At 36.0% G+C, this 26,344-nt stretch overlaps 1 protein-coding gene across 2 annotated transcripts in view; it reads right to left on the minus strand.

The window, feature by feature from the left end:
* Positions 1–239: 239 nt before the first annotated feature.
* Positions 240–26,344, minus strand: part of PPP4R3A (protein phosphatase 4 regulatory subunit 3A) — a 38,785-nt gene continuing 12,680 nt past the window's right edge. The window contains exons 3-15 of one of the 2 annotated variants that reach the window (XM_072839716.1): positions 23,088–23,186; positions 18,468–19,085; positions 14,689–14,766; positions 14,489–14,605; positions 13,758–13,874; positions 11,809–11,940; positions 11,606–11,708; positions 9,978–10,136; positions 4,705–4,874; positions 3,758–3,900; positions 2,838–3,028; positions 2,212–2,438; positions 240–1,092 (exon numbers count right to left, since the gene is read on the minus strand). In XM_072839716.1, coding sequence (XP_072695817.1) covers positions 982–1,092; positions 2,212–2,438; positions 2,838–3,028; positions 3,758–3,900; positions 4,705–4,874; positions 9,978–10,136; positions 11,606–11,708; positions 11,809–11,940; positions 13,758–13,874; positions 14,489–14,605; positions 14,689–14,766; positions 18,468–19,085; positions 23,088–23,186 — 2,265 coding nt within the window. In that variant the 3' untranslated portion in view covers positions 240–981. Of the gene's footprint in view, positions 1,093–2,211; positions 2,439–2,837; positions 3,029–3,757; positions 3,901–4,704; positions 4,875–9,977; positions 10,137–11,605; positions 11,709–11,808; positions 11,941–13,718; positions 13,875–14,488; positions 14,606–14,688; positions 14,767–18,467; positions 19,086–23,087; positions 23,187–26,344 lie in introns of both variants that reach the window. The other variant, XM_072839715.1, reaches the window with a different exon arrangement.

Consider the following 26,344-nt stretch of genomic DNA (forward strand, 5'->3'; position numbering starts at 1 on the left):
TGTTGAAATTTTAAATTCCACTCTATTTCCCTGAATTCTCGAGACAGTTGCTGATGTAAATTTTAATATAAAATATTTAGTCACAAAATAGTATTGCTTTTGTATGCACATAGTTGTAAGATTACTTTGTTTTTGTCAATAAAAACTATACCATCTTTCATAAAACTCTAAACAAATTAAGAACTGTGATGTAGAACAAAAATTACACATGGTAAAACAGGTACCAGCACAACGTTAGGTTATATTACATCAAAAAAAGTTTTAATGGTCCCAAATATATATACTCAACAACTAAGCATACACTCAGGGGAGAAAAAAATCAAAAACAAAATGAAACAAAAAAAATTATGACACAAATGACCACATCTAGAATTCCACTCAATCTTTAATCAAGTAGGGACAGATCCCCACTTTAAAAAAAAAATCTGCAGTTTGAAGGGCAAAGGGAACAGATAAAAAAGAGGAAACTTTATATTCGCCCCTCCCCCAAAGAGGTTTTCCAAACCTGTTGTAGCTTGACTAAAATGTTCAGAATGTATGATTTTAAAGGCAGGTCTCTTTATACAAAGAAACTGCTGGCATTCTTAACTAGTGAAGAATTATGGCACAAAAGCCTATTCTTCTGAGTCTCAAACATGGTCCGAGAAAGCATATTCTGATTGTAGCAACTGACCAGTCAATCCAGAGTTCCACTTACAAAACCCCTGCCCTGTTGGCTTTTTGTTTCCATTTCCTTCCCTGAGAAAAGGGCAATGTGTGGTCCAGGCTGGAGAGCTCAAAGGCTTAAGTCTTTCCCCTAAATGTATAGTATCCCCTCCTCCTGCTCCTTTGAATTGGCACTTGATGAGCAGAAGTCAAGTGTGCGAGGCTGATCTGGATCAGTCCTTCACAAGAGACCACTGCTTTGTTGTGGATTTTGTAGGGGGGAGGGGTGGAGAACCAGTTTTCTCAACAGGTACTGATCACAGGCCGTTGCCACTATTAGGACTCAAACTTTGCTTTCTTTGACAATGGTAGCGTGTCTTCCTTGTCTTCATCCTCGTCATCATCTTCGTCGTCATCGGGATAATCTACCAGACCCACGAGGCCTCCCTGTTCAGAAAGAAGGTTAATTTCTCAAAAACTGTATTTTTAACACATATTTAAAATCTAGATAAAGGATACAGATCCCCCAACCCCGATATACTAAGTATGGTTATTTCCGGATGGTGAGATTATATGCGAGAGTCCCTGTATTTTTCCTGTATATTCCATAATAAAATTTAAAAAAATAAAATTTTGAGTTTATAAATTTAGCAAATGAGCCAGGAGATAAAACTTTTTCAATTTAGTAATTACTGTTTGTAAGACCTCATGCATTAGCAAAATCTTGAAAACTACAGCAGATAAGCAGGCCACTAGAAATGAGGGCCGACTGGCTGTTAGAAGTTAGGAAGGTGATTCGGCCTTGCCTCCTGGCACCCTTGCAGACCTCTGCCTTCGCCAGAAACCACTGCAGCTCTTCTGTGCGTGTGGCTCTGCAAAAACTCACCACCCCCCTCTGCCCTCAGCCTGCCCCTTCGTTGTAGCATTTCTTATATTCACTTCTTGGCCTTCAGAGGTTTCGTGCCCATGTCAAAGTAAAAGGAACTGTGTGTGCGGCAGTATATTCCTGGTCTAGAGCAACCAATCCCAAATGCCAGCCTGTTAACTGCTAGTCCAAAGGCAGCAAGCAGGACATGGCCAAAAGAACTGGTTTTTATTCCGAGATTGTCTTATCCACATTTTTGGTGTTAAAACTATGATCCTTTCTTATATGAAATGGTAATGATAGAGGATGGTTAATTCTGTTTTATAACTCTTCCTTGGCAAAATAGTGTTAGGAGTGTCCAGATATTGAGGTTTTCCCCTACACAAGTCTTTAGATGGGCTTTAATTAGGAAAGTTGGTAAGGAATAACTTTAAAATTTCTGTAAATGTTCTGACACAAATCTGAACCTGAGTTCTAAAATGCAAATAACCAAAATCATTCATTCAGCTTTTTGTGTTGGTCATAAAAACCTTTCAAAAATTGCTTCGGTTTTCCAGACATTCAGGTAAGTAGGGGGAGAATTATTCTCTCTCATTCACAAAGGTTAGATCAGTTCCAAGAGACCGTAACCAAAGGAAATCTCAGTCACAATTACTGTTGGGACCTGGTTAAATGTGATAGGCCCAGAAGTCAGACTGTACCTTGGTAGTAATAGCTGCCGTCTGAGATGTACTTTTAGGGACAGAGCCAGGAGAGCCTGGAGATCCTGGGGATCCCGGGGAGCCTGGCGAACCAGGCAGATTGGTTGAAGGTGACTGGCTGGTGAGAGAAGTCTTAGTTCCACTAGAGAGGGAAAGCTTGAAACTTGGGCTCTGCCGACCAGAAAGATTCGTTTTCAGAAGCACCTCTTTTTCCTCACTTTCTTTTACTAAAACGAAGAATAGTGTCAATAGTTATCACCCATCCTGCTCTTTTGTAAATCCCCCACCCCCACCCCACCATGAAGTGGCACTAAAACACAATGGACTAGCTTACTCCTTTGCTCTGGAGAAAAGCACAAGCTCAGTACAGAACTGAGAAGGAACAAAACCTTCAGTATTCAGTGTCCTTCCCCTTCCTGAAATAACGTATTTCTCCTGAGTCAAGTCAGGTTAAGAAAATTTGGTCCATATTTTCACCCACAGCTATTAATTCACATTCTAGAAAGCAGCAAAGTCTCTAAAATCTATGTCATGTCAAAGTAGATACTCCTCATTTTGTCAAGAAACACAGAATAAGCCTCGAGTGAGAAAGCCACCATTTTTTCCTTGCCCAGCTTTCAACATACATTTCTTCCTTTCCATGAATTTACTTATTGGATCCATAATATCATCATCATTTTTAGTTTTGTCAGATGGAGACACGACAGCTTCTCCATCTTCCATGTCATCTTCATCTGTGTTAAACCACATTTCCTCTTCATCTTCTAGTGTTCTGGCATCTCTTCGATATCTATGATTCCTCAAAATGGAACGCATACTAGGAATAAAGAGAAGAAAGTAAATAGACCTGGGGCACCCACGTGGCTCAGTCAGTTAAGCATCTGCCTTCAGCTCAGGTCATGATCTCAGAGTCGTAGGCTTGAGCCCTGCATGGCTCTCTGCTCAGCAGGGAGTCTGCTTCTCTCTCTCAAATAAAATCTTAAATAGATTTTGTCCAAAGATGGTCTTCAAGTGGTGCTCCAAATTAAATAGATCAAGGAGATTACAGATTTATATACAGAGAGGAGAATGAAAAAACAGACTTTTCACAGAACTAAAAAAACACTCCATCATATTTCATGTTAACTAGTAGAATCAAACTATTATGGAAACAGTACTGTTATGGAGCAGTTATTCAACTTATTAACATTAGAAACAAGTCCTAATTCATGGACTTTAAAATATCCCCTAAGGAAAAAAAAATACATATATCCCCTAAGTATATGAAGTCACATGATTCAAAGCAAATGCTATTTTTATTTTACTTTGAATATATGAAGCCCTGCTGCCACATACCTGTTGGGTTTTGCTTTTATCTAGCTTGATATATGCCTGAGGAGGAATCTAAAGATCCTACTAATACCACATGCGCCTTCAGGAAAACATTCACATTGGCTCAGAGAGAAAGCTACAACCACCCCCTCCCCCAGCCAAGCCAAATAATAGGAAACAAGCAAAAGAGGCACCACCATACAACTTGAATAGGTTTAAAAATATGGTAATTTACCTGTCAAGTTTGGGATTATCTTGCCTTTCTCTTTGTTGTTCAAATCTCAGTTTCAATCCTTTAAATGTCTGTACATAATCTACATCTTCCAGTGCTTTCCAGTAATTTTCGATTACATGAGCAGTTAATGATTTTATATCTTCCTATAGAAAAGAATTATAATGAAAAATACAATATGAAAAATGTTATTTTAACAAGATGGGAGGCTTAATTGTAGGGAATTCATAAACCTGCCCAAAGTAGTTTAACTTTTATTATTAGCCTATCTTAGAGATAAAACAATGAAAACAGGCATAACTAGCTACTCAGCAGTCTCCAATTTTTGATGTATCCCAGAGTTAACCATGGGCCTTCCTAAAATAAATGCCCAGGTCCCACCCCAGATAATTCTTACTCAGGTGAGGGTGAGTGTGGGGGTGGGACCAGCACACCACAGTAAGTGCTAGATGGACAGTGGTGAGAGTTGCACAACAGTGTGGATGTCCTTAATGCCGACGAATTGTACACTTAAAAAGGCAAATTTACAGGATAAATATTTTACCATAATTTAAGAAAAGCGTAATTCTGATACACACTGGTGGGAGAACCACAAGCCTACTACTATTAGTAAAGAATCGAGTCTGTTATGTAATTGTTCTTTAAAAATAAAGAGGGCAAAGTCCAAAGTCAGAAAACCTCAAAGTTAAAATAATACTCTGTCAGCTGTCATTCTACTTTCTTATAATGAGTTAAAGTACCATGACAGGATTAGATCAGTTTTCTTTCAAGCCATCCTACGAGGGATTCACAGCTGCCAAGAGAAGACTGTTTTGGTTTTCATTACTTTGAACTTAATTTCCCACAAGCCGCTTTTAAAATTTTTTTCAAACGTAATCAAGCCAAAAAATACCAATAACACATTCAGTATTCTCAGTTAAAACCAACACTCTAACAAATACAGAACCTACCACTCTAATAAATTCAAACATCTCTATAATGGCAGAGTTCATCAGATTGTAGCGGGATCCATTGTTGAGAAATGCTTTGACTACCGGTTCAAACAAAAAACTTTTCATTATGTAGCGGTTGTAAAACTCATCTTTTAATCCAATAATCTTTCTCTTAAAACGAAGAGCACCTGAAACACAGAGGCATTTATTGTTCAAATTACACACCACACTTCCATATTTCAGACTTATTAAAAAAATAAACCTGCTTAATAAATACAATTCTTCGTGCAGTGATATGTTACTGCTTCCAGAAGTATGAACCTAAAGATAAGGATTGCAAAGTATTGTCAGAAAAATGTATCCTAGAAGTAGCGTATGTCATTATAGAACACAAGTCTTGGAGAGCCAGAAAAATTCTGGAATTTACTAATGACCAAAATGTACTTTACATCTAAAGTAAGAGCTAAACTAGGGCTAACCAATGAATTTAACTTCATACTACTGAAGATGAGGAAAGTCTAAATAGATCCTTTTACACACACCTTAAAAACAATAGAAAAACCACTGTTTATTAGGGCAATCCACTGTATAATTTGATCGTTATTTTTGGACACTCTTAACTATTTTGCATTAGAGTTCTGGGTTTATGCCAGTTGGTTTGAGGATGTTTTGGGAGAACTACTATAAAAACCCACAAAACTGCATGACCCAAAACTTGCCTTCCCATGGTTTAGAAATAAATTTAGAGGATGTTGCGTTTAAAATGTGGTCCTCTATGCTTATTGCAGCGAGTATGCTTTTTAATTTTTTTTCCTGGTTTTCCTTTTTACAATTAATTAGGCTTTAACTTACAGATTAAAAAGGTATATTTACATCTTGAGGTATGGGGAGTTACTTAAGTCACCATTCGTCAAGATCCAAATATACTCAAACAGCTAGACAAAGCCCTCTTTACCTACATGGAGTTTGTCAGTAAGTTAATGCCCCACTTATTGTAAACAGTTCAAAAAAGCATACTCACTTCATGCAGTCACATCGTCTTCGGTTGGCAAGATTAAATATTGTGTTTGTATTTTGGTTTCTTTGGAGATCATGGAAGTGGCTCGTTAAATTGCCAATTGGTTATTAATCAAGTCCTTCATGAGCAGGTAGCCAGGCAACCATGCTGACACGGTTTCTGGGTGGGAAGGCAGAGGAGTAAAGCAGCTCAATGTTTCTTTAGTTGGCAGAAAAGAGGTCCACAAGTGAATGCCCAATTAGGTACAGTTGGCTATAAACTGCCTTAACAATGCAACTTATTTAAGAGTGTCTCTTTCTAAAAGGACACTCTGGGCAGGGAATTTCAAAATAATTTATAGAATAATAATTGCATTTTTTTAGAAATTGAAACTACTGAGTTATTTTCAAATACAGAAGCATGGTGAAATAAGACATTTTAAACATTAAGAGGCACCTGTGTGTTAAGTCAAAGCCTAACAAGGGTTTATCGTCCCAAAACAATGATTTCAGAGTTTGTTTCTTTTGTGATGGCACTTGACAAAGGAACTAGGGAGGCAGTTCCATTTGTAAGAATAAAAATCAATAGTTTAGAGCTCAGGCCACCTGTTAAATTTTTAGTAATTGAGGCAAGAGCTATTATTTTAAGAGGTGGTATTCCTAACTATGCAGGCTTCGTAGAGACTTGTGTCCTACCATAACACACACTAGCTGAACCCTGTGGGCTGCATGCAGTTCCTGGATAGTGAAGAGACTCCCTTCCTAGAATTCACTAAGGTATGCAGTGGCACCACTATCTCTTAACAGCAGTTCTGTCCAGAAACTTCTGGTGTCAGACAGAAGGTGGTTCTAATGGTCTTTGTTTCACTCCTCATTTCCATTTGCCCTCACTTATTTATATCCGGAACTGGGTTATTTCCACTCAAACCCTCCCCGCAAAAGAAACCTGCATCAGAAATAGCCAACCACTACTTGCTGTTGAATGAAAGTTGCTTTCAAAAATTTACCAGCGAGTTCTAGGAAGTCAAGTTGCTCAAAGGAAATTAAGAGAAAGCTTTTGGAATAGGTCACATTAGCAGAACCTTAGGACTTCCAATGTAAAGTGCACTCTGCTTCCCTTCTTATCTCTAACCTTCACATGCCAGGAATCTTTGGTGCTTCATTTCAACCATCTCTAAAACAAGTAATTCATCTTTACCTCACACAACATGAGATTTCATGTCACAAGTTGAGACTTTTTGCCTCATATGTAACTTACAATAGCTGAATAAAATTATCTACAATAAAAAAATTTTTATTTCATTCCTGTTGTAGATTTCTGTATTTTTAACAAAAGACCAGACAACATGAATCCTAAAAGGCCAAGGAAGTTAAGACTGTTAAAACTGGTATATGTATATATCTAACCTTAAATAGACCTAAATTTTGAAAGGATCGCTGGTCTCCCCTACAGATCTGATTGTCTTTAAATAGCATAAAAGCATTCTGATATGTTCTCTAAGTCCCCAAACTGTTTACATTTAACCATTCATCATCTGTTGTCCTTATAATAGGGCATCTAAATTAACTTATAAAACTCTCTAATATTCTCAGTGTAATCTTAGAAGACTGAAAATATCCTAAATCTCCCACTTAGCTTTTTTAGAAATCATTGATCAAAACCTCCTATTGTATGCTCTACAGCCAGTCCTAGAGTACTTGTTCCTAATGACTGGCATCTTCTTCCAGAAACTACTCATGTTCTCAATCTGGGAAGACAGCCACACTGTGAATCATTTGAGAAAGAGTCAGCATTTTCCAAACTGAGTTATCATTAAAACTAACAATAATAAAACATAACTAAAATTTTGCTAGCATGCTTAGTTTCCTATAATATATCCTTCCTTCTAATAAATCTCTTCCTAGTTCTCATTAAATTTTAAGAAAATTTCTTTAGAATACTGCAAGCCAAATAATGAGATGAACTGAACTGAAAGCCTTTTCCTTTCCTGACACTCTCCCACTGGACTAGTGTTCTATCTACACCAAACCATTATCATGCTACACTTTTCCCACATTTGTACATCAACTGTACCTTCAACCAAGAAGGTCACATTCTCCCAGGACCAAGCCACAACCCAATTTACTACCTCTCTTGTGAAATTTTCCTGCTCTGATTCATTCATGTAGAATAAACTATTTCCACTATGCTTCCAAACACCGCAATATAGCACTTTTGACATTTTCATTTTTACATGACTATCTCCTCCTAACAAAACTCAGAATCCCTTGACAGCTGAGTTTAGATCTTATTGCTCTGTGTTTTCCTTGTACCAGGTATCCAGCATCCTTCATCAAATAGAAGATCCCCCGATTGCAAAAAACTTTTTCTACTAAGGAAACCAAACAGAACTTTCAATCACAATGACATGTCATCAACTATAAGACTCACCTTGATTTGAGAGATGATAAATGCCTAAAATGCAGAGCTTAGAATTGATAGAATATGGTGTTTAATACATTTCTTGAAATAAAACTTTTTCATTTACTTAGTTTTTCATTCTGTCCTAACCTCCCTTTCCCACACTCGAACAAAACTTTCTGTATGTTAACACGAAAGAAATGTTTGAAATGTTTGGTACAAACACCCTCTAAACTTGGTCGAGGGGCTCTCATTTTTGCTGAAGTAGGTATATAAGGAAAACTGATGTTTAAAACCCCTTCTTTTGCAAGTGCTAAGTTCATGGATATATTAGTAGGGCATATCAATAATCCATTTATTTTTGCTGTCCTTAGCAGTGTAGGTTGATGCCACAAAGTGCTACCTGTTACCCTTTGGCTGAAAAAGATTACCAAGGTAACATCAACATTCTTGGACAATCGACAGAAAGTAACTGCACTAAATATCTGAAAGTTGGAAAGTGAAAATACACCATGACTACGTGTTTTCTCAGTCCATCCTGCAGTATGTACATTAGCCTGAAAAAACTAAGGCAATTAAAACTGTAACCTGATAGAAAGTTTAATGTTTTTAGAAGGAAAACTACTTCTAATACTATTTTAAAGATAAAATATTATAGAGCAAATCAACATCAGAAACATCCTTGTAAACAGTGTTTTTAAAATTTTAGGATATTTTAAAAAATCCATTAAATTAAAAAATTGCAAATGAGTTTAAAAATAGCAAAAATGGATACATATATATGTTCAGGCCTCTAATTAGTGAATGACTGTGATGCCTTCAAACCTACCACCAAAAAACAACCAAACTTACCTATAAAAACCAAAAGGCAGAAGTTATCAGCAGACATTATTTTACTGAGCCTCTAAAGTACCCCCCAAATTTGGTCAACTTACCACAGAAGGCTGGCTGCTACGTGATCAAGAATATTCTTAAATAACCTATTTCCAATTCTGAAACATGTTTTACTTCAACAAACTAGGGCCTTAAAAACACAGTTTTTAAATTATATATGAATTATATGAATATTATATATGAAATATATATAAAAATTATATAAATTTTTAAGTTACATATAAATTATATATGAAAAACACATATAATCAAGAATGACCTATCTGTTGCTCTAAATTAAGAGCAAACCTTTCCATTAAACATGGTTTACAAGTACACATTTTAGGCTTCATAGGCCACATATGGCCTCTGTAGTTTGTTGTTTTTAAACAACCCTTTAAAAAAAAAGAAAAAAAAAACTAAAAACCACTTTTCATCTTGCAGGTTGTACAAAAATAGAGCACAGGCTGGATCTGGACACTTACGTTTGGCACCTTTGCTCTAAAATATGTGAGATAAAATGTGTTATGGCAAATATATCTCAATAAAATGGAAAAAATATGTGTGCAATTAATGAATGGACCACCTATAGACATTTGTGCTGGGCATTCTGTAACTTCTCTGAATATGTTTTAGGAACTCAGTGCTATCTATCAGTTATAGATTTTCCAAATTACAAAAATGTTCTTCATGATTTAATGTCACAAGAATGCCTAATGTAATGAGGAAGGCGGTACTAAAAATATAACTGAGGTAAAATGATCTTAGGTGCCATTTTAATAATGGAATAGGATACTTATATTTTGTAGATACATATGCTAAGCCCTTTATTGTAGATGAAGAAAGATGCAAATGAGGAAAATTATCTCCAAATGTGGTGAAACTACATCATTGGTGGTGTCCTGTTAGAATCTAGGTCAACTGACTTGATGAAATCAGTGATCTTCTGAGGCAATAAAACCCAAAGGTACCAACAACATGATAATAGATAATAAATAATTCTACCAGAAGCAACACTTACATAATGCCAAGAAAGCATGCTTTGAGGCCATGAGAACTAGCACTCTCCGGAGAATGTCCTTATTAATAATGTAGTTCTTTATATGGTAGGTATGGTGCTCCACACAAAATGTTAACAATTCCAGTACAAGTGCCAACAACTGCGCAGTCTGAAAATCATCTAAAAACAAAACACAATTATATTTGATGACCAATATTCTTCTCCTTTCTAAATCTAAGTATCCAGGTTCCAACAAAGTAAAATCCTATCAACCCCAAATTTTAAAGTTAAAGAAAAGAGAAAGAGCACTGAATTCCTTCCGTGTGCCAAGATCTGCGCTTTACGTTTTCTTGACTCTATGAGAAATTAGTTTCAAAAAACCCAAGTCTGAATAGGAAGGCAGAGCTGGAACACCGATCTATTAGATCTGCTCTATTCTAAAGTGCAAGAATGCTCTACCATGTCTTAACACATCCCTCGTAAGATATGCACATAGCAACAGGAGATCCGGAAAGATCCCATGCGGTCTGGTGCAATTCCTCCCCTGCTCCTATGATTCCAGTGTTTTGTGGCTCCTTTATTACACAGGATGAACCCACACTGGATTATAATTATTGGCTTACCTTTCTTCCTCCCCAGGCAGCAAGCCTCTGGAAATATTTTACTTACTTTTTTCATTTCCCCCATTTAGTCCCTAAAGATTATAGCACAGTGCCTCCCATATAATGGGTTTTTAATAAATGTTTGGAGAACTTAAATATGTGTGTTTGGAAAGAAGCCTCAAGCTTTACCTAATATGAATACAGTAGATAGGAAAAATGAATATCATGTTTCCAAGACTTGATTCTAGAATTACAAAAAAGGATAAATTTAACATTTACTTTCTAAGTGGTGTTTTAAGTTATACCATACTGATAATTCATATGACAAACTAATATTCTTGAAATGTCAATAAGGGATTACCCACTGAAGACCCTAAAACTACTTTCTGAATTAAACACACATGTAAGCTAAAGCTATAAAATGCAGAAATAAGAATAATTCCTATCCTCGACACAAATAAAAAGTTTAATAGTAAGCAGCTTTGTTCTACACATCTGAAGTGCAAATAATTTAAAATTATTTTTTTCACAATTACTTCCTATTTAATGTATGTAAATACAAATATTACTTTTTAACAGAATTGTTTTTAAATTCTGAAAACAACAATCTCCTCTTTTACATTTTATCATCTCCAATTATAGCACTTTAAAGAAATTCTACCTTGAACACCTCTTTTGTTTTTGTTTTTTTTTTGAACACCTCTTTTGAAAATATATTACACCTCTGTGTAAACCAAATGAATGGCTCGGAATTTTTTTTTTTTTTTTAAGATTTATTTATTCATGAGAGACACACAGAGAAAGAGAGAGAGAGGCAGAGACATAGGCAGAGGGAGAAGCAGGCTCCCTGCAGGGAGCCTGATGCAGGACTTGATCCCAGAACCCTGGGATCATGACCTGAGCCGAAGGCAGATCATGACTCAACCACTGGGCCACCCAGACACCCCTGGCTTGAACTTTTAAATTTTAAAGACTATTACTTAACATCAATTTTGAGTTTCAGAATTCAAGAACAAAGAACCTCACTACTGACCAGCATTATCTTACCTTTGCTAGGTTTGTCTTCTGTTGTATTTGCCAGTAAGGGAGCAGTGAGGACATGCATACAGTGCTTGTAAAAGAAACCCAGAAATTCAGTCTTCTCTGTTTTCTAAGGATCAAAAATACTTCCATGAATTTTAACTGCATTGGTTCCTCCCAGCAATAAGCAACATAGTAGTATGAAAAAGAGAAAAAGGCCTGTGGCTTACATTGGCAGTAGCTAACATATTCTCTGGGTCAACTAAAGTTCGGAGCAGGCCCATAAGCTGGACTGCCCCTCCAAGTTCAGGGTCTGTGTCACAAATCATATGTTCTATAATGAGGTTGATGAGCAAAATATCCTGGTGAGAAAAAGGACACACAGTAAGGATCACTTATTATGAAAATGGAAAAGTGCACACTATGACATGTTACAGCATTATGCCTAGCTCTAGCTGGTTTGTTAACTGCAATCAAAATGAAATGACTAACTTCTTTCATAGGATATATAGCAGAGTTTCCCTAAAGTGTGGTACAGATTCATTTACACTAATACAAAAAAAGAATTTTTTTCTCTATTATCGTTAAGTCCCTTTGATTACAGCAAAAACAAAGTTAGTTTGGTGCTTAAAGATCTTTGTACTTCTTGATAACAAAATCTCCCTTCTGAAGAAAGCTAACGGGCCTTCAGCTTAAGAGAATATATAGCCAGAGTTTATAACATTGTTCTACTTGCGCTGCATTTCTACGAATTCCTTCTATTTATGGCAAATGAGATCTGTATCTGTTCTCCATTTATGGAAATGATAGCGTTTCCATTTAAAATAAATTTAGTTGGTACCCAAATGTGTGAAAATTGGGAGAAACAAGATTATGGTATTTAGATAGCACAGAGCACAGAGAACATATGTATTCTATAGATTCCAAATGTCACAGAAAATCGATTACTAGTTTTCCTGAGGCTCTATGACTGGTGTTCCCGGCCCAGGGAGTAACTACAAACAGAAAGGGATGCAGCAGGGAAATCTCTGCTCTTGTATGTACATGCAGTGGTAGGATGGACATAAAGACAGACACTGGAAATCAAAAGGCCTACTGCATGTGAGTGAAGTACATCAATGTATGTGCAACTAGTGGGTTCCAGGCCAAGCAAGAATAGCCTTTATTTTTAATTAATACAGGTATTTTGGTTTTCTGGATAAGACTACTTTATTAAAGAAAATGGTGACACAATATTCAACAGCTCAAACTTTTACTTTTCTACATTTAACCTTACACTACAATTTAAAAAGAACCTTAAATACAGAAGTTGCTGGACATTCCACTTCACTCTGACACACATTAAGATTTTTTTTGTACAAGATAGAAGATCTATCTTCTCACTTTGTAAAAATACGATAGGAATTCTGCATAATTTTTTTTTTCAAAGAGGACACCCCTGTCCCCTATTAATATGCATTTGAGGGCAAATATATCTGTTTATCCTTAAAAGTTACTTGTAAGATTTTGGGGGAAGGAGGAAAAAAAATGGTATCATTAGTTTAATTCTCTACAACTGAAAGGGAAGAGCACACACATTTGGGGCTGCCATGGACACGTGCCATGTCCTCCAAGAGCATCCTCCATATTATCAGGACAGAGACCCCCACGTACTTTAAAACTGATGTGTGTGTGTGTGTGTGTGTGTGTGAACAAGACAACAGCTTGTTCCTTATGGTTACAGGCAGTAAAGCAAGCACCCTAAATACTTTTCCAAGGGACTGTGCTTCATTTCTTCATTCTTCATGATTTTGAGAATCTATCCCTAGCAAAATTAATGTTTTCCTAAGGAAGTTACTTATAGTTCCACATATATAGAGGAATAATTTATTAAATGATTAAAACAAGACATTATCAAGTTAATGAGAGAATTAAGAAATGTTATCTCAAAAACTTAAGACATTTTACTTGAGCATTAACAACTGCTATAAGACACAATCTGTAAATGGAGATAGAAGCCAGTTTAGGGAAAAATAAGCCATTCGACATTCTGGCTACACTTTCCCCAAATATCAGCTATTTAAATCTTTAAAAATAAATAATAAATACAGTTATAGCTCCCCATGTATTAATACTTACTGTTAGTGCAAATAATATTTACCTTGTTGGTTATTTTTTGCTCTGTTAACTTCTTACTTACATCATCATTCTGTTGTGCCTCCTGCATGACAAACTCTCGTACCATGGATGGATTATATTCAACCAAGTATGAGAATATATCAGTAGCAGCACTTCGCACCTGTGTATCATCCATGCCCTGCAGATAAAAAGCACTTATTTCTCCCATAGTTATAAAAATATGGACCTTATAGATATGTAAATCCAAAATCTAACAAATTATAACAAAAACACTGCAACAAGAAAGATCAAGGAAATGTGGCATGTAAAACTTGTTTTATGGATAAAGTTATTTTCTTTTATTCCTGTTTACTTTTCTTCTTTAACATTTTAACAGGCTGCAAAGTTAATTTATTTTTAAAAACATGGAAAATTCATCTGAATATTCTTTCAGTAGCGTAAGGGCTCTCTAATACTAAATTTGTATAGCTTTTCTACTTTATGTAATACACAGCTAATATTAAATACTGGGTATAATCAAACACTTGGATGTTACATAAAAATAAATTTTTGTGGATTAAAAATATAATGGTAATTGGGAGCGCCTGGGCAGCTCATATGGTAAAGCATCTGCCTTTGGCTCAGGTTATGATGTGGAGTACCTGCACAGCAGGATGTCTACTTTCTCTCCCTCTGCCCCTCCCCCTGCTCCTGCTCTCCTGCTGTCTCTTAAATAAAATCTTAAAAAAGAAATTAAAATAATAATAATAATAATATATAATGGTAATTAAATATCATGAGAAACAAACTTACAAGGATGACTTCTAGAGCTGGTAATATGCCCATATTTGACAAAGTCTTGAAAAAAGCATCTCTGTTTTGAGGTTGTAGCGTTTGGGAAAACGCACAAAATTCTTTTAAAAAGTTAACCTAAAATAAGGAAAAGAACAAATGAATATAAAAGACCTGTCGTTTTAGCTCTATGCACCTTTCAGAAGTATCAAATTTCTTACCAATTCCTGTCTTTTTTCCTCATCTGTTGCTTCATCTGTTAGTTGTGCAAACAAATCTGTCAGAAATTTTTCATCTTCCTGTTAAATCAAAGGATAATTTTATGCTAATGGTAAGAATATATTAAAACATAATTTCAGATACTTTAGAAGATATAAATTGCACTAAACTGGAAAAAGGAAAGATGATACTGGCAAAGGTGTTTTTTAAAAGACAGAAGGAAAAACCAAACTATTAAAGAATAAACTGGCGATTTATACAAGATTATTCTTTGTATTTTGCCAAGACTTTTTCCTAAACCTATTTAAGGGCTACATTGTGGGTATTTTAGGCTTTGACCATACGGTCTCTACCACAACTATTCAACTCTGTTGTTACAGTAGGAAACAGCCAGACAATATGCAAATAAGTGTGACTATGTTCAAATAAAACTTTATAAAAATAGATAGGAGCCATAGTTTGCAAACCCCTCGTTTATAGAGTTTTAAAATCTTACTTTTAGAAGTTAAGGTTCTACCCACCTCTCAAAAGACGGTAAAAATTAAGATAAAGCTTCTTTCACATTTTAAAGACACAGAAAATGATTCAATTATTTAAAAAGCTAAATGCAGAGCTTTAAAAGAAACACTTATTATTTGAAGATATGCCATACAGACACACACAATATGCATTATTTTGAAAAAGATTAAAGAGGTACTCTCCTAGGATACTAATCTGGTTAAGTCAATACAGAACTTAGAACTTCAAATGTTATAACTGAGACAGTTAAGACATTTACCCAAAGACCAACTACAGGAGGTGGCAGACACCTTCCTATCTGTTCAATTTTTTTCCATTACTATTTTTAAGATTGTGTTATACTTTAATACCATACTATCTCAGCTAGTAATAGATTCAACACTAGTTCAGCCCTACAGATATGCCTAAGTCTAAATATATATATGTATATATAAATGTATGTTTATGTGTGTATGTAATCCCCCACTAGATTATAAACTCCATCTTCACTGTTGCAGGTACTTAGCAAATATTTTCTGTGATACTAAATTGGTTATTCCTACTTTTACTTTTTCTAAAATGTACAAATAAGCCATACCTCAAATGGCATGTAATTTCAAGATGATCCCAGATATAATATATCCCACCAACTGGAAATCAAAAGACTGAAAAAGAGTCTCTGAACTGCTGCATTTGGGGCTACAGAAGTTGAGAGAATAAAAATGTTTTTTAAAAAAAGAATTTTTAATAGTATTAAATACAGAGCAGTTAAAACTAAAGGGAGGGTATGACTGTGTACACAAGGGGGCTAAGAGTCTGCTTTAAATTCTATCTCAATCACCCATCGTCACAAATTTATAAAATTCTCTTTCCTTCATAGCAGCACTTTGGATATAAGTACCTGCATCAAGAGAAACAACTACAGTATTGACAGCCAGGATTCACAAAGCATAATATGGGGAAACAAAGACTTAACAACTTGAAATTATTCATATTTAATGAGTAAAGCTGGCATATAACAAGTATGATGACCAAGAAACCACACAAGTGACAAATCTCTGCATAACAAAATGAGAACCACGTGGAGCTTAAGGACCAGATGCACTCAGGACTATCCAAGGAAACCAGGAATCAAAAGTGGACCAGAACAGAGGCTCTACTAGGTAGCCAGTAAAAACTAGATGCTTCTCAAAGAATAGAAAGTACCAGAATCACCTCTCTCCTCCATTATCAATCATAATACACTGTATAGAGATCACTGTTGTCCTTACCAGACTGTATTGCCTATATTACTTATTTACATGTCAGTCTTAAATGAATGGGAACCACATCAAATTAGTCAAAATGAACAGGAATTATTCCTAGCTCCAGGACAACAGTATTGGTAAAACTGATTTTTCTATTTGAATTCATGGTTTTTCTAAGATGACAAAGGCAAGGACTCTGAAAATACAGCAATTTTCTAAAAAGGAACAGCCACACAAATTAAACTCACTGCTTTATTCATAACATGTCCTACCAAACAGCTCTGACATTTATTTGCCTCTTTTATTTAAATCGAGGTTTCAAATAATTACTTTATTTGTAGATCTGAGGTAAGGTCTTAAGTCTTTCCAAGTCATATCATCTGTTATTCTTCCAATATCATTAGCATCAAGAAATAAACAACATGAGGAGGTGAGGTGTGCAACTCACAAATCTTTGCACCATGCAAACTTCAAAGTTCCATTTCAGCTAGAACAGACTAATTCCTACACTATGGGATAATATACTGAGAGGTTTTCTAACTTTGGGAATGTTACAAATGCAGATCACTGGCCAGCTCTCACAGATTTTGATTGCTGTGTTTTGTGCAGAATCCAGGAAACTACACCCTAGGCAATTCTGATACAAGCACCCTTAAAACACCAGACCTGGGGATCCCTGGGTGGCTCGGCGGTTTGGCGCCTGCCTTTGGCCCAGGGCGCGATCCTGTAGTCCCGGGATCGAGTCCCGAGTCTCCCTCCTCCTGTGTCTCTGCCTATCATTCATAAATAAAATAAAATATGAATGAATGAATGAATGAATGAATGAATGAATCTAAGAAAAACAAAAACAAAAACACCAGACCTGAGAGACTGGGCATATTGTAGAAAGAAAATTTGGAGCTTAATATAGCAATTATTTATTTTCTTTAATATTTATTTATTTATTTATGAGACACAGAAAGGCAGAGACACAGGCAGAGGGAGAAATAGGCTCCCCACAAGGAGCCTGATGTGGGACTCAATGCTGGATCCCAGGATCACGCCCTGAGCTAAAGGAAGATGCTCAGTCGCTGAGTCACCCAGGCTCAGTAATATAGCAATTACTAAAAGATACTTTAAAATAATCCTCGGGGTGCCTGGGTGGTTCAGCTGGGTTAAGCCTCTGACTCTTGATTTGGGCTCAAGTCATGATCTCAGGGTTGTTGCATGCTGAGCGTGCAGCCTGCTTAAAAGTGTGCATGTGTGTGTGTCTCTCTCCCCCTCTACTCCTCCCCCCACCTCCACTTGCACACATGGGTGCTCCAAAATAATGCTCAAGAGTCTTGCACTGTGTTCATGCATGATCTTCTTTAATTTTCAGATGACTTACAGGGTTGATACTAATATCACCATCCTTCAGATCAGGAAGCTAAAGCTTCTTAAAAGGTTAAGAAAATTGCCCAAGTCACATAGCTATTAAATAACAAGAGCCATAGCTCCTTACTCACATCCAACTTCCCCATACTCTCATCTGGTACAAAAGCATGCCTTTTGGTAAGGAGACCTGCAACTATAATTTTCCAATATCTGCTGTATTCCCTTGACCCTAAAACTAAACCTTTAATATTAATGATCTGACAGTGCTACCAATTCTACAGATTTATATTCTGTATTTAATGACATACTTCTTGTCTCATTATACCTTTCTCTTTGAATCCACTCTATGCATAATTGACATATCAATATACCTAAAATTCTACATTCATTTGTTAAGAACATTCATTCCCTCTAATTTCTCCAAGCTAGACTTCTTTATCACATTTACGTTCCCTGCTGGAAACTTAACAACCTTCTGGTCCCACAGTAGTATATATTATAATCTCTTCTAATATCAACCAAAAACTTACCCTTAGACAGAAATCAAAACTCAATTTAGGTATTTAAAAGGAACAGAAATTCCTTCTGCTAAATCAGTTAACAGATTAACTGATTACTGCTAACAGTTAATGGGATCAAGAAGGTATCTTTGTAAGTAGGAAAAAGATGATCTAACTCACCTGTAACATACCAACAATTTCTACCTTATTGAAAAAGATAAAGGAGTGAAGTGTTGATAACATATTTTCTTCAAAGACCGAGGGAGTAGGTAGAACCATATCCTGGATATACTGAACTCGGTACGTCTGATGAATTTTTTGTTTCAGCTCAGGATCTGATATGGGAATCACTTCTTTAAACTTAGCTGTTTTTGTTAGAAATTCCCTGTGTTTTCGTGGTTGTGATAAAGCAGGATCGTATTCTAAGCATCCAATGACGTCCATTATACATTCCTCAGAGAACATAACTTCGAAAAGAGCAGTTCGATTCAAGAGGAAGATGCCTTTGATAATTTCATACAAGTGGTGAAGTCCTTCAATATTTTCCAAATCCTCACACACATGAAAAAGCTCTAAGAGCTTTTTTATATAACCCTCATTTTCCAGTGCTAGTGCAAGTTTTTCACGACGCAGGGGGGAAGGTAAAGATGATGCCACAAGTTCTGCAATTTCCTCAAGGCGACTTAATTCACAAGATGGCAATTCTAAACCTGGTGATGACATATCATCAAAACGTTCCTCTTCAGATTCATCTACAAGGTCCTGAGTGATGTCCACTGAAGGGTCCTTTCCTTGAACCTGTAACAAAATTTATGATAGCTGATAGAATATATAATCAAGCAAATCCAAATTATATTCTTAGATGAATACAAGAGATGTTATAAGAATCCGAGTATCTGTATTCTAGGACAGCCACCACCAAAACCCTTCAAAGTTGAAGTAAAATTCAAATAAACACCAAATATCATGTGATCACAGAAAATACATATAATTCTAAGTGACAAGAAAAACTTTTAACATCAATTCCAGAAAGCAAGGGCCAAATAACATGTACAAACTGACTTTGAACCAAAGTCACTGATGTTCTATGAATGGTGGCTGGTGGCCCAAAAATATGAATAAGAAAAACTGTGGGAAACAAGTGTACTCACACAAAAATGAAGCCATATAAAAAGTAACTGCAACATACATGTAGCAGAGTATACTACATTAGATCCCAAGACTATCTACTAAAAGTAACCAAACCATGGAAGTTTTCCTTTCTATTCAAACTCTTGATCCCTCCAGGAACCCTAAAAGTTTGTCATAAACCCCAACTTTATGTCGGTATAGAGGCTCTAATGATAAAAACATAATTTAGAAGTTTTTACGGATACATTTTGAGATAAAAGAATATTTTTACCCAAAGTAAAGGACTTATTTCGAAATAAAATGAGTTTTGCTATCTTGGCCCTATAATTTGAGACATCATCACTAAAATACGCTAAGTTAAATGGTTTATAAAGAAATGGAAAAATTAGACCTTATATGAAATGGCCAAGAAACTTAAATTGCTTAGCATGGTTAGAGACTTTTAATGGATACTGGAAGGGAAGAAGTCCTGGAATAGGTCTTGAAATATGCTGCAAGTTGATATCGTCTTGACCTTAACCCAGTGGGCAGTAACACTGAAAGGCAGCTAGGCACATTCACACACTGTACCCAGCTTGGTCTCAAGTTGGCTCTGGATTTGTTAACTACATAAACTCTCAATATAGCTTTAGATCCCTGGAACTCAGACTATGGCTTTACCTACAGAAATGTAGTAGCATTTGATTAAAAAGCCAAATGTAAAGGGACAAGAGCCCTTATTGTAATGAAAATGCTATCTTTTTGGGTTTATGTGCAAATATGAAGGCGAGGAAGGTAATCAAAAAGGCCTGTGGTTGGGCAGCCTGAGTGGCTCAGTGGTTTGGTGCCTGCCTTTGGCCCAGGGCATGATCCTGGAGACCTGGGATCGAGTCCCATATAGGTAGGGCTCCCTGCATGGAGCCTGCTTCTCCCTCTGCCTGTGTCTCTGCCTCTCTCTCTCTCTGTGTCTCTCATGAATAAATAAATAAAATCTTAAAAAAAATAAAAATAAAAAGGCCTGTGGTTAGGATTTTTCTTGCAATCTGATCTGTTCAGTGAATCACAGCGGAAATGCAATGATTTGACTGACAATGTTTTAGGAATGAAAACAAAAGAAAGGTACAACAAACTAGAAGAATCTTAAGACAAAGGATAAGTCTTAGCAGTCCGTCTGGACAAATATAAAGAAAATGAGAATGTGAAGGCCATGAAAGATCTAGAAGAAAAAATAGATACACACAGACCTAATAACTGTTATCAAGGAGGATACTAGAAAACAGAGAGACCTTTTGTTGTTTCTAGATCAAAAAATGAGTAGGGTTCAAGAAATAGACATGTAAGATCTCAAAGAATAAAATTTAATGAATTCCCTAGAATAAGCCAGGATCCAGAGATTGGTATGTACAGACAGAATCATAAAAGACTAGTAAAACATCTTACAAGTTGAAGGGTAAGATCAGAAAATAAGAGCCAATGTTTCCTAGAGGAGTTACTCTAGAGAAAGTATACAAGTACTACTACCCATGCCCCAAGTGTAAATGAAGAACTACAGACTAAGTGAAAGTATAATAAAGATTCAACAATTTACTAAAAAGAGCCAGGCACGATGGCAATGCACTGAGTCCAGGTCTGAGTTAAATATTGGCTTAACAGAAGATTCTGTCCAGGGTGGGAGTGTTAACTCAGAAAAGGGAAGGAGAACAATATCTATCTGAGCAATTGGTGCTTTTAGCATACCCAAGCTCTTCAATCTCCTCTCTCTATGGGAGAACTCCACAGGACAAAATCTAGAAGTAGGCTATGAAAACAAAGAACAAGTATGAAGAAAGAGGCATTCAGATATAAATTTCAGCCTTTCACATGCTTGCAGAAGGAAAGGGACAGTTCAATAGACAGGTTACTATATAAGAAACACATCTGAGTAGACTATCTAGCAGAAATAAATTCTACAGGGTAAGGAAACACTGTGCCCCAAGGACATGTAGCTTTTTAAGGCAGTGGCTCTTAAACTTCAGGGTTCATGAAAACAGCTAAAGCAGAAATTGACAAACTACAGCCAAACGTGGCCTGCCATCAATTTTCATAAGTATAATTTTACTGTAAGAGAGCCATGGCTATTTATGTGTTACATACGGCTACTTTCATATTACAACAGCAAAAATGAACAGCTGTTAAACTGTATGGGCCACAAGGCCTACAATATTTACTATTCTTGCCCTTTAGAGAGAAAATCTGACCTAGAGGGCTTGTTCAAATATAATACAAATACAATTACTGGGACCTACTCAAAGAAATTCTGACTCAGTAAATCCGGGATACAGTCCCCAGAATCTGCATTTGTCAGTTCCCAGGTTACACTGCTGGTCTGACGACCACACTTTGAAAACCAATGAATTAAAGAATCTGCTGAAGGGGGCACCTAGGCAGTTCAGTCATTTGAGGGTCTGACTCTTGGGTTTCAGCTTGGGTCGTGGGATTGGCCCTGAATCAGACTCCGAGCTCAGCAAGAAGTTGGTTTGAAATTCTCTCCCTCCGCCCCTCCCCCATCTCTCTAACATTCATATTCACTCTCAAATAAATCTTAAAAAAAAAAAAAAAAAAAGACAAAAAAAAAAAAAACTAAAGGAAGATTATTCTCTAATTAAAGTAAATGTGGGGATCCCTGAGTGGCGCAGCGGTTTGGTGCCTGCCTTTGGCCCAGGGCGCGATCCTGGAGACCCGGGATCGAATCCCACATCGGGCTCCCGGTGCATGGAGCCTGCTTCTCCCTCTGCCTGTGTCTCTGCGCCTCTCTCTCTCTCTGTGACTATCATAAATAAATAAAAATAAAAAAAATTTTAAAGTAAATGTGGAGATAGAGAAACTGTCCTTAGGATGCCATGGTTTAAATGAGTCTATAACAAGAGCCTATGGCTTCAGTATATGATAAATGCAAAATAGAATACATAATAAATGTATACGCCTAAGATACATGGAGATTATGTGGAGATTATGTCACTAGACTGAGGTACTAGTCACTAGGAAACTCCAGAATCAACTGAAAAAATGCAAGAGAAGTCTGAAGAGATAGTCAAGAGTCACAAGAAATTACTGAACATAGTGGTATATATGATCAGGTTGGCATTCTTAAAAAGATCATTTTAGCTATGGTAGGGATTTGGAAAGACCAGTCAAGATGAAAGCGATAAATCATGCAAGAAATGATGGTGGTTAGGCAACTAACAGTGATAGCAGTGAAAACAACAATATGTAAATGAATATAAGATTTATAACTAAAAAAAAAAAAAAAGATTTATAACTAAAGGAGTGAATGGATGTAAGTAATGAAGGAAGGATAAATATAACCCTCAAGTTTCTGATGACGTTTACTGAGATGAGGGAGATGGGAGAATGAACAGATCTAGAGGAGATTATGTTTGGTTCTGGACTACTAAATTTGAAATACCAGTGAGCACTTGTGAAGGAGCTCTCATAGGCAGCTGGATATAAAGCATGGAGTTTAGCAAAGGTCTTGGCTGGACAGTTTGGTGTCAATAAATTGCACTTTCCTATAAATCAAGCTTTTTACAGACAACAGTGAATTTAAGAGATCAGTATAAAATGCCATTTATTTAAAATCTTGGGCATTAGCAAAAAGCTCAGCAAAAAACAAAATACTTAGCATGTTGATTTCTAGTTTTTTAAAATTACCTGACATATTTTCTCCCAAATTTCATCACATCCAGCTTTTTCTTGAAAGCTAAGGGCCAAGTCATAATTTTCTGCTTCAGACCACACAATCAAAGTGTCCTTGAGAGAAAAGAAAAAGTCTGATTAACATCCATTGATTACTTCAAAGTATAAGGCAAATGAACAAAGCAATAAGGAACTGAGGACAGTACTGAGCAACACTGATATTGTAATTGCCAGTGCCTTTTCACACCTAGCTCTGTTCAATCTATAAAAAGAAAACAATATTTTCCTTAAGGAGAAGTTAACCAGTATATGAAAAGCACCACAAAGTGAGCAATCTAAATGTACTAAAAGATACAAACTAAACATTATATCAATCTTTTGCTTACATATTAGGTTATATTTTATGCTCTAATCAAATTGCCCAGAGAAAGTAGCATTTAATACCTAGGGGATGTCAAGAGAATATAATTAATAACCCTTTCTCTCATCTCTATTGTCAGCATTGGATGATCTTGACCAGAGACACACGAGGCCCATGAAATTATCGGCTAAATTTGTAATATGGGAAATTTTATCTGGATAGATTTTTGTTTTAAACTTTCACCAAAGTGCTGTGGTTCAAGAAGATGCTCCTACAACCCACAGCCCCTTCACTCCTATTCAGGCAGACTTTTGTTTAATGACAGTAAGTTTAATGAACAATTCAGGTTTTTGTTAAGATGTCATCTCTGCAAGACACTACACTTAAAATATTGACACCATTTTATATTCCCTATAGTATAGTCTGTATTCCTCAATAGTATAATTGTATAATCTACATAGTATAATAAAAGTCTGTATTCTACAATATATATAATATAGTAAAAATATTTATAGTCGAAGATATCCTTTCAAACTTATAGTAAATAAACACTATTTACTGTACTACAGTAAATAAGCACTATTTACTGCACTACAGCAAATATACACTATTACAGAGCCATTAACCATTTCAAAAAAGAGCCCTCTCACTGTAAGAGCTTTGTGAATCTTCTTATATATGAAATACTGAATGGTACTAGGGAGAGTTACACTTAAAAAGAAGGCTGGGGCACCTGGGTGGCTCAGTCAGTTAGGTGTCTGACTCTTGGTTTTGGCTCAGGACATGGTCTCAGGGTGGTGAGATTGAGCCCCTCTCTCATCAGGCTCTGGGCTCAGTGCAGAGTCTGCCAGAGATTCTTATTCCTCTTCCTTTGGCCCTCCTGGCTCATGAGCACCCACTCCTTCTCTAATAAATAATTCTTTTTTTAAAGGAGCCTAACATAACAGCTATCATGTAGCAGTTTTTCAGGCTGGTCCAAAGAGAAGAATTAGGAGAAGTGAGAGAAAGACATGAGTACAATATACAGAAAAAATAATTCAATCTAGTAAATAACTGAATGGAGCCAAGCAAAAGCTAGGTGAGCATTTACAGGGATGATAAATGTTCCTATATGAAGAAGGAAACAGGACTAGACCATCTTTAAGGTACCTTAAAAGATATGTTTACTTGGAGGCAGTTTCTAATACTTTTCACTATCAGAGATAAATCTTATTATACACAAACAGTCCCGGTTTTGTCTGCTAAACTGTATATTAATTCTTTTCAGTCAATTCTGTAACTGTCAATCACAAGGACCAGTAGTCTCTCTCTGAACTAAAGAGATGGCAGCCAGAAGTAAATAAATGATAATTTGATTTGGCTGCACAGCATTACTAATAAAATGAATCTACAACTTTCACTCAGGATTTTTAAAAAGACCTCAAAGACACTTTACTATTTTCTTGAATTTCTAGAGATCATAGAAACCAGGCAGACATCTGTTCCACAGTGAGTTAAGTAGCTGTTCAAACTCAAAATAATTTACATTAACATTGTAAGATCAACACACCGCAAATTAGTCCGCTGTGTAGACTCCCTAAGTCAGGGTCTTCATCTTTAAAATGGGTATCCTATAGTTATGAGAAATGGTGATAAAGACCCACGGAAACAAGCCTGAAACCAGTATCATATTAGTAACAAGACAGATTTAATACAACTGTAAGCAATCACTTTAGTGCAATGTAAATTCAGAATCATCTGCAGGCTTAAAATGGGGGCACAACTAGACCTATGTTCTTAATTGCCCATTTGACAAACTTAGAAGTTTGAAAATTTTTAGAAATTGCTGTTCTGTTTCCTTGGAAAAGTCTAATTTTCACCAAATCATCTTATTTATCATCCAACAACCTACAGCTTAAGACAGGGATTTTAAAACAGATGATCTTCTTTTTCTTCTGTCTTTACTCTTCCACTGACTTAAACCTCAAAACACAAATGTATATATTCACATATAGAATATCAAAGGCAAATACTCTAGTCTCCAGCCACTCCAATCAAACCTAACAGTTTTTTTAAGAACACTAAATGCAACAAAGTATTAGCAGACCATTAGACTATCAAAATATTTCATATTGTACCAAATGTTTTTTGGACAAATAATCACCATTAAATAGATTTAGAAGTTCTTATCAGCTTTCCTATACACTGTGTGACCTCAAGCAAGTCACAATCTTTAGGGATCGTCTAATGTACAAAATAAAGTAGACACTAACTTCTAGTAATAGTTTAATGGTCAATGATGAAGTTATAATTTTATTTATAGAGTAATATACTTATAAAGTAATATATACATATGAATGTGTTGGTAGCATTCTTGATTCTAAATTACTTTATATCTGTACCTTCAGGGCACTGAGGGATCTGATATTGTCTTCACTGACCTTGTACAGCACTCAGTAACTGTGTGTGTATGTGTTCTGAATAAATATACCTTCTGATGATAGTGCTAGTAGGTCTAGCAGGTAGATAAAGATTTACTCTCAGGTATCGCTTATTCACCCGAAGGGTACAAAGAAAGAGTGTACCAAACCTGAATGTTGCCTTAACAAACTGCATCATTATTATCGTGTTATTATAAGGTCCTATTCAGGCCAGGTAAGAAATCAGATTTTCCTACACCAGGCTGCTGTATAGGGACAGAAATGCCCCTTCTACACAAGCATCTACAATAGCAAAAGAAGTAATTTCTACCATTCTGTTGTGTTAATAGCTGATTATTTTATCAGCTGGTCATTTTTTTTTTCCTCTAGGTAGAAACAAAACTGTATTTAGTTTTAACTTTTGAGAATTAAGTCTTTGTTGTAAGAATATGTGGAACAAAACTTGGAGTGATTTTTTAAAATTTAAAATGATTGCTTTATACACTATAGAG

This window comes from Canis lupus, chromosome 9, assembly GCF_048164855.1.
Source record: "Canis lupus baileyi chromosome 9, mCanLup2.hap1, whole genome shotgun sequence".
Taxonomy (NCBI): Eukaryota; Metazoa; Chordata; class Mammalia; order Carnivora; family Canidae; genus Canis; species Canis lupus.